General features: G+C 46.9%; 1 protein-coding gene across 1 annotated transcript; it reads right to left on the minus strand.

Annotated features, from left to right (window-relative positions):
* Positions 1 to 4,626: 4,626 nt before the first annotated feature.
* Positions 4,627 to 7,668, minus strand: LOC122923733 (lymphocyte antigen 6E-like). Its single transcript, XM_044274583.1, has 3 exons — positions 7,617 to 7,668; positions 6,552 to 6,671; positions 4,627 to 4,835 (listed from the first exon to the last, which is right to left on the minus strand). Exons 1-3 carry the CDS (start codon positions 7,666 to 7,668, stop codon positions 4,627 to 4,629), a joined length of 381 nt encoding a protein of 126 aa, XP_044130518.1.
* Positions 7,669 to 8,771: the final 1,103 nt, after the last annotated feature.

The raw sequence follows: 8,771 nt of genomic DNA on the forward strand, positions 1-8,771 counted from the left end.
CCCTAAAATAGTACCAATCAAACCATCATCTCATACAGAAAAAAATTAGCCCCTACAAAAGACAGTCGCCCAAAAAAATAAAATAAACTATGGCTTTCAAAATATGGAGACACTAAAACAATAATTTTTTTTCCAAAAGTAGTCATATTTGGTAATGTCGCATCCGTAACAACCTGCTTTATTAAAATACCACATAATCTAACCCAGTGTTTTCCAACCAGTGTGCCTCCAGGTGTTGCAAAACTACAACTCCCAGCATGCCTGCAAAGCCAAAGGCTGTCCGGGCATGCTGGGAGTTGTGGTTTTGCAACAGCTGGAGGCACGCTGGTTGGGAAACACTGATCTAACCTGTCAGATGAACATTGTAAATAAGAAATAAAAACGGTGCCAAAACAGCAACTTTTTTGTTACCTTGCCTCACAAAAAGTGTAATATAGAGCAACCAAAAATCATATGTACCCTAAAATAATACCAACAAACTGCAAACTTATCCCGTAGTTTCCAAAATGTGGTCTTTTTTTGGAGTTTCTACTCTAGGGGTGCATAAGGGGTTCTTCAAATGTGACATGGCAACTTAAAATTATCCCAGTGAAATCTGCCTTCCAAAAACCATATGGCATTCCTTTCCTTCTGCACCCCGCCGTGTGCCCGTACAGCAGTTTACGACCACATATGGGGTATTTCTATAAACTCAGAATCAGGGTAATGAATATTGAGTTTTGTTGGGCTGTTAACCCTTGCTTTGTTACTGGAAAAAATGGATTAAAATGGAAAATCTGCCAAAATAGTGAAATTCTGAAATTTCATCTACATTTTCCTTTAATTCTTGTGGAACACCTAAAGGGTTACCAAAGTTTGTAAAATAAGTTTTGAATACCTTGAGGGGTGTATTTTCCAAAATAGGGTCACTTTTTGTGGAGTTTCTACTCTAGGGGTGCATCAGGGGGGCTTCAAATGTGATATGGCAACTTAAAATTATCCCAGTGGAATCCGCCCTCCAAAAGCCATATGGCGTTCCTTTCCTTCTGCACCGTGCCGTGTGCCCGTACAGCAGTTTACGACCACATAGGGGGTGTTTATGTAAACTACAGAATCAGGGTAATAAATATTGAGTTTTGTTTGGCTGTTAACCCTTGCTTTGTTAATGGAAAAATTTATTAAAATTGAAAATCTGCCAAAAAAGTGAAATTCTGAAATTTCATCTTCATTTTCCTTTAATTGTCGTGGAACACCTAAAGGGTTACCAAAGTTTGTAAAATCTGTTTTGAATACCTTAAGGGGTGTAGTTTCTAAAATAGGGCCATTCATGGGTGGTTTCTATTATGTAAGCCTCACAAAGTGACTTCAGACCTGAACTAGTCCTTAAAAAGAGGGTTTTGGAAATGTTATGAAAAATTTTAAGATTTGCTTCTAAACTTCTAACGTCCCAAAAAAGAGAAAATGTAATTTACAAACTGATCCAAACATGAAGTAGACTTATGGGAAATATAAAGTAATAACAATTTTAGGAGGTATCACTATCTGTTTTAAAAGCAGAGAAATTGAAATTTTGAAAATTGCAAATTTTTCAAAATTTTTGGTAAATTTGGTATTTTTTTATAAAAAAAATAAAACTGTTTAACTCAAAATTACACTGTCATGAAGTACAATATGTGACAAGAAAACATTCCCAGAATGGCTTGGATAAGTAAAAGCGTTTTAAAGTTATCACCACATAAAGTGACACGTGTCAGATTTGCAAAAAATGGCCGGGTCCTTAAGGTGAAAAATGGCAGGGTCCTGAAGGGGTTAACTATATTAATTTCCCTATCACGGATGCAGTGCAGGTGTACTTCACACCAAAAATGGGTATATGTCACCCACCGATCTAACAGAGAGATTAACTATTATATTTTTGTGTCAGGGGTACAAAGATAGTGCATTGCACCCACAAAAAGATCGCTATAGGTCACCCACAGATTAATAGCCAGATGAGATTCCTAACCCTCTCCCTCACTTCAGCTGCCTGCTTCCTGTCCCTGCACTACCCAGAGCTGATGGGCGGTGCTACATGTGATCCAGCTTGTATAGAGGCTGGGTCACATGATGGACCGGCCAATCACAGCCATGCCATTACTAGGCATGGATGTGATGGCTTCTAAGTGCCCAGAGCTTAAAAGCTTGTTGATTGGCTGTCCTGCAGACTTTCAACAAGCTTTATTACATACCCGAACACCGAACCCGAACTTTTGCAGCAAAGTTCGGGTTCGGGTCCGGGTACTTGAACTCACAAATTTCGGTACGGACCCAAACTTTGCAGTTCAGGTTCGCTCAACGCTACTCCTTATCCTTTCCCTACACTATAAATGATCTTTCCATTAACTGCTAAATAGTTTTTTTGTGTGAATAAAGTCTATCATGATCACAGTCCCTAGCGCCTGTCACGTCTCTCTCTGCACTAAGTTCACTGGAAAATGGCAGACACCGAGCAGGCTGAGACTTTTTATAGGGCTGGGACATCACAGGGCTGGCTGGCTGCTGATTGGCTGCATGCATGGCATTGTGGGTGGTCCCTCGTTCCCAGAGTTCTTACTTCCTCGTTCTAACATGTGCAGCAGCCATTTTAGAAAAAATGGGATTCATTACCACGAAGCGTGAGGAAATTAGACTTCGGGACAAATCAAATTTTTCCTGAAATCCGGATCGAATTCCACTTTGTCAACTTCGATTCACTCATCTCTATTAATGACCAATCCTGAGGAAAACCCCTTTGGAGCAACATTGAGGTCAAAGTCGAAGAGCAACCCTGAAGAAAAGTCTGAAGATCAACCCTGAAGGAAAGTCTGAAGAGCAACCCTGAAGGAAAGTCTGAAGAGCAACCCTGAAGGAAAGTCTGAAGAGCAACCCTGAAGGAAAGTCTGAAGAGCAACCCTGAAGGAAAGTCTGAAGAGCAACCCTGAAGGAAAGTCTGAAGAGCAACCCTGAAGGAAAGTCTGAAGAGCAACCCTGAAGGAAAGTCTGAAGAGCAACCCTGAAAGAAAGTCTGAAGAGCAACCCTGAGGTAAAGGGCTCATGCACAATTTGCGGTCCAGAATGCATGGGCAAAATCCGTACGGATTCTGCAGACGGATCAACTTGAATGGGTCCGTGATCTGTCCGCACTGCCAAAAATAGAACATGTTTTTTTGAGGTGCGTAGGCACGGAGAGAAACCCCACAGAAGCACTCAGTAATGCATCCGTGATGTTCCGTGCCTCCGTTACGCACCACTCCTTGCGGACCAACTCAAGTGAAAGGGTCTGCATCCGTGATATGGTGAGCACACGGCCAGTGCCCGCATATTGTGGACCCGCTGTTTGTGGGCCGCAATACAGGCACGGCCGGGCAACGGCTATGTGCATGAGCCCAAACGCTGAGGAGCAACGCTGAAGTAAAGGCTGAGGAGCAACCCTGAGGTAAGAACTGAAGAGCCACACTGAAAAATCGCATTCCAAGAGCTATAACCTTTTAGTTTTTTCATCAATGTACCTGTATGAGGGCTTATTTTTTGCAGGACAAGTTACAGTTTTTAATGCACCATTTTGGGTACATGTAACAATTGATTAAGGCCAGCTGTCTAGCTTACACCCCTATGTTTACGTCAGTAAAAAGGTGTTTTAGTGGCCACTTAGGGTCCATTCACACGTCTGCAAAATGGGTCCGCATCCGTTCCGCAATTTTGCGGAACAGGTGCGGACCCATTTGTTTTCCATGGGGCCGGAATGTGCTGTCCGCATCCGCATTTGCGGATCCACACTTCCGTTCTGCAAAAAAAATAGAACATATCCTATTCTTGTGCGCAATTGCGGACAAGAAAAGGCATTTTCTATGAGAGTGCGGGCAAAATTTGGAACGCACATTGCCGGTGTCAGTGTTTTGCGGATCCGCAAAACACATATGGACGTCTGAATGGACCCTAAGGAGTTAAAGAACAACCATAAAGTAAAGGCTGAAGAGCAACTGCAAGATAAAAGCTGAAGAGCAACCCTGAACTAAAGGCTGAAGAGCAACCTCGAAGTAATAGCTGAAGAGCAACCCTGAAGTAAAGGCTGAAGAGCAAACCCTGAAGTAAAGGCTGAAGAGCAACCCCGAAGTAATAGCTAAAGAGCAACTGTGAAGAAAAGGCTGAAGAGCAACCCTGAAGTAAAGGCTGAAGAGCAAACCTCAAAGTAATAGCTGAAGAGCAACCCTGAAGTAATAGCTGAAGAGCAACTGTGAGATAAAAACTGAAGAGCAACACTAAAGGAAAAGCTGAGGAGCAACCATGAAGTAAAGACTAAAGAGCAATGTAAAGACTGAAGAGCAATCCTGAAGTAAAGGCTAAGGAGCAACCCTGAAGTAATGGGGGTGCACAACCTTTTCTGGTCTTTCATTGTCAACCTGCACCCCTCCCAACAATGACCATGGTAAAACTTAAAGCGGTATTCTTGTCTGAGACAATGATGGCATTTTTCAATGATTGACAGTCACAAGAGTGAATCCAGGAGTCTGTTACCGATCGCCTGCCACCCCCCCCCCCCCCCCCCCAGAGATGACACAACACCACCACATCTCTGTAGCCTTTTATTACATGCTAGATTTAGAGTTTTTTTTTAATAAAATCTGAAAATTACATGGAGGAGCTTCTGAGGAGAACCCCGATGGCGGCCAGGGCTGCGGCGAGGACGGTGTAGGTGGCCTTGATGCTGCTGGTTCCGCTGGTGTTGCACAGGTCAGTGTTGCAGCAGGACACTTTTGTTGAGACCACAACAGCGTTAAATCCGGTTTCTGCACAGACTGCGGTACAAGTCTTAGTAATGGTGGCGGCAGAGAGACTCCCTACAGGAGGGGAGAGAAGACAATCAGGAGATGACCACAGAACGGAGGTCTCTACTGTAAGAGTGGTCACACTGTGGAGGTCTCTACTGTAAGAGCGGTCACACTGCGGAGGTCTCTACTGTAAGAACGGTCACACTGCGGAGGTCTCTACTGTAAGAGCGGTCACACTATGGAGGTCTCTACTGTAAGAGCGGTCACACTGCGGAGGTCTCTACTGTAAGAGCGGTCACACTTTGGAGGTCTCTACTGTAAGAGCGGTCACACTGCGGAGGTCTCTACTGTAAGAGCGGTCACACTGCGGAGGTCTCTACTGTAAGAGAGGACACACTGAGGAGGTCTCTACTGTAAGAGCGGTCACACTGCGGAGGTCTCTACTGTAAGAGCGGTCACGCTGTGGAGGTCTCTACTGTAAGAGCGGTCACACTGCGGAGGTCTCTACTGTAAGAGCGGTCACACTGCGGAGGTCTCTACTGTAAGAGCGGTCACACTGTGGAGGTCTCTACTGTAAGAGCGGTCACACTGTGGAGGTCTGTACTGTAAGAGAGGTCACACTGTGGAGGTCTCTACTGTAAGAGCAGTCACACTGTGGAGGTCTCTACTGTAAGAGCGGTCACACTGCGGAGGTCTCTACTGTAAAAGCGGTCACACTGCGGAGGTCTGTACTGTGAGAGCGGTCACACTGCGGAGGTCTCTACTGTAAGAGCGGTCACACTGCGGAGGTCTCTACTGTAAGAGAGGTCACACTGTGGAGGTCTGTACTGTAAGAGCGGTCACACTGTGGAGGTCTCTACTGTAAGAGCGGTCACACTGTGGAGGTCTCTACTGTAAGAGCGGTCACACTGTGGAGGTCTCTACTGTAAGAGCAGTCACACTGCGGAGGTCTCTACTGTAAGAGCAGTCACACTGTGGAGGTCTCTACTGTAAGAGCAGTCACACTGTGGAGTTCTCTCTATCCCTCTCTCTCTCTCTCTCTCTCTTTCCCTCCCTCTGTCTCTCTATCTGTCTCTCTCTGTTTCTCTTCTTCCATCTCTCTCTTTCCCTCTCCCTCTCACCCTCTCTGTTACTCTCTGTCTCTCTCGCTGTCCCTCTATCTGCCTCTGTCTATCCCTGTCTCTCTCTCTCTTTCTGACCCTCGCTCTGTCTCTCTCCCCCTCTCTTCCTCTGTCTCTCTCTATCCCTCTGTCTCTTTGGCCCTCTCTTACTCCCTCTATCTCTGCCCCTGTCTCTCTCTCCCCCTCTCTCCCTCTTCCTCTGTATCTCTCTATCCCGCTGTCTCTTTGGCCCTCTCTTTCTCCCTCTATATCTCTCTCTCTATTCCTCTCTCTGTCCCCCTCTCTCTCCCCTGTCTCTGTGTCTCTCTCCCCCTCTGTCCCTCTCTATTCCTCTCTTTCTCTCTCTCTCTCCCTCTCTGTCTCTCCCCCCCTGTCTCTCTCTGTCTCTCCCTCTCTGTCCCTCCCTCTGCCCCTGTCTCTCTCTCTCCCTCTGTCTCTCTGCCCCTGTCTCTGTCCCTCCCTCTGTCTGTCTCTCTCTCTCTGCCCCTGTCTCTCCCTCTCTTTCTCTCTCTCTCTCTCTCTCTCTGTCTCTCTCTCTCTGCCCCTGTCTCTGTCACTCTCTCTGTCTCTCTGCCCCTGTCTCTGTCCCTCCCTCTGTCTCTGCACTCTTCCTGGTCGCAGCCCCCTGGATGCTATACTGTGGACCCCAGATTGCGGCACTCACCGATTCCGCCGGACACCACGGAGGTCATGCAGCTGGTGTCCGTGGCGCTGCAGTTGGTCGCCGTCATGCAGTTGGTGTTGCTGCTCTGAGATGCGCACGTGTAACAGGTCAAGGAGTAAACTGCAAGAGACAAGCAGGACTGCATAAAGTATCCATGGAGGCTGGGAACTACAACCCCCAGCATGCTCTCTCAACCCTTGCAGAACCTGGAACAGGTGTGGCCCTTGGGGCCCTGCCAGGATGAAAAGGTTGCAATAAAAACAATAGAGACACGTTCACAAGTCACATGATAGTTATATCTCTTTCTGGGAAAGCTGGGTGACAGTCAGTGACCCTGGCAGCTCCCCCAGTGGTCGTCACCCAGCTCTGCCAGGGGTCGTCACCCAGCTCTGCCGGGGGTCGTCACCCAGCTCTGCCAGGGGTCGTCACCCAGCTCTGCCGGGGGTCGTCACCCAGCTCTGCCGGGGGTCGTCACCCAGCTCTGCCAGGGGTCTTCACCCAGCTCTGCCGGGGGTCGTCACCCAGCTCTGCCAGGGGTCGTCACACAGCTTGATGTAACTCTGTCTGATGTCACTTCCTCTTTAAATCAATATAAAGAAATACATAAAAAGCTATTTAAAAATGGCACGAAAAAGTGCAACACATGTGGACACTTGCAAGTTTTCAAGCAAGGTCAAAAACAGCAAAAAAAAAAATATCTGTGAGACGCCAGAAAAGGAGACAAAAACACCAGACCTGGAGCACGTCGTGGTTGCAAATATTTATTTATTTTTTAAATTAAAAAAATGCATTTTTGAGTTGAATTTAGCCTTCCCCATAGATTAGTAGCCGACATCTAAAGGTGACTTTTTTTTTTGGCCTAAATCACTGCAAAAAGCACCCCTTAAAATACCCCAAAGAAGCTGCCTTGACACAAAAATTTTTGTTTTTTTGTGTTTCATATGACTTTTTTAACCCAACACTTCAAGATGCTGCATTAAAACATAGACTAAAAAATGCATTAAAAACACCACTAATAATAAGACGCTTCAGCAAACATCTGGAGTTGCCGCATTTCCCACTTACCTGCACCAGTGCAGAGAGCAGCGACCAGGAGGAGGCTTGTGTAGGCGGCCATGGCTGTGAGGCGGCGGAGGTTACAGGTAACTGCAGACACGTCTCAGCTGCTCCTTATATACGGTGTCCAGACCTGTAATTAGGGGTCAGTTTGCCGCAGCTTGTTGTGGTTACCCTATTGTAGTTGCCGTAGTAGCACAAGTCTGACTGGACACCAGTGACCACTGGGCTGTATTCACACAATAGGACGACACAGTGACGGGGGGGCTGATGTACGAGGTGTCGGCACGTGATCTGTACAGTCCGCAGCCACAGGATGATGTCCGTCCGCTGTATCATGGAAATCGTCACATAAAGTTTACTTTGATTTCTATTTTGTTACAATGTTACAGTAATAATAGAACAATGTATCTATAGCATCGCCCGTGTCCTGACCGCCCTGCAGAGACCGGAGGGGGGGGCGGAGAGGGGGGGGGACACTTTGGCCTCTCATTCGGTATTTTCCACTAGTTCTGTGCGCGTCTCCTGATCCCCCCGAGCACTGACTCCTCCAGAGGACACGTTCATGTGTTTGCACGGCGGCTTTAGTCCGACCGATCATCGGTATATTAACCGGGTTGTGGCCGGATCTCCACCGCTCTCCATTATGGTTAAGACATTCAGGCAGCGTCCGACCATGCTGGGTCCACAAGCTCCAGCAGGCGGTACCGGATCTCTGAACGCTAGTGTGAAACTAAAAATACTGACCAAAGCCTTCCGGCTTGTCCTCTAGACCAGTGTTTCCCAACCAGTGTGCCTCCAGCTGTTGCAAAATTACAACTCCCAGCATGCCCGGACAGTCTTTGGTCGTTCGGGCATGCTGGGAGTTGTAGTTTTGCAACAGCTGTAGGCACACTGGTTGGGAAACACTGCTCTAGACTCCTCCTGACACCTTCTTACATTTCCAGAATCCTTTTGACTCCTCTAGAGTCCTCCTGAAAACTTTATATACCTTCTGAGTCTGACATGACACCTGACTTACTTCTCTAGAGTCTTCCTGACACTAACTCAACCCTCCAAAGTCCTCCTGACACCCAATGACTCCTCCATAGATCGCCTGACACCCTCTGACTCTTTATGACTGCTCTATAGTCCTCCTGACAGCCCCCGACTACTCCACCTTTT

Source organism: Bufo gargarizans, unplaced genomic scaffold (genome assembly GCF_014858855.1).
Source record: "Bufo gargarizans isolate SCDJY-AF-19 unplaced genomic scaffold, ASM1485885v1 original_scaffold_1838_pilon, whole genome shotgun sequence".
NCBI classification, from domain to species: domain Eukaryota; kingdom Metazoa; phylum Chordata; class Amphibia; order Anura; family Bufonidae; genus Bufo; species Bufo gargarizans.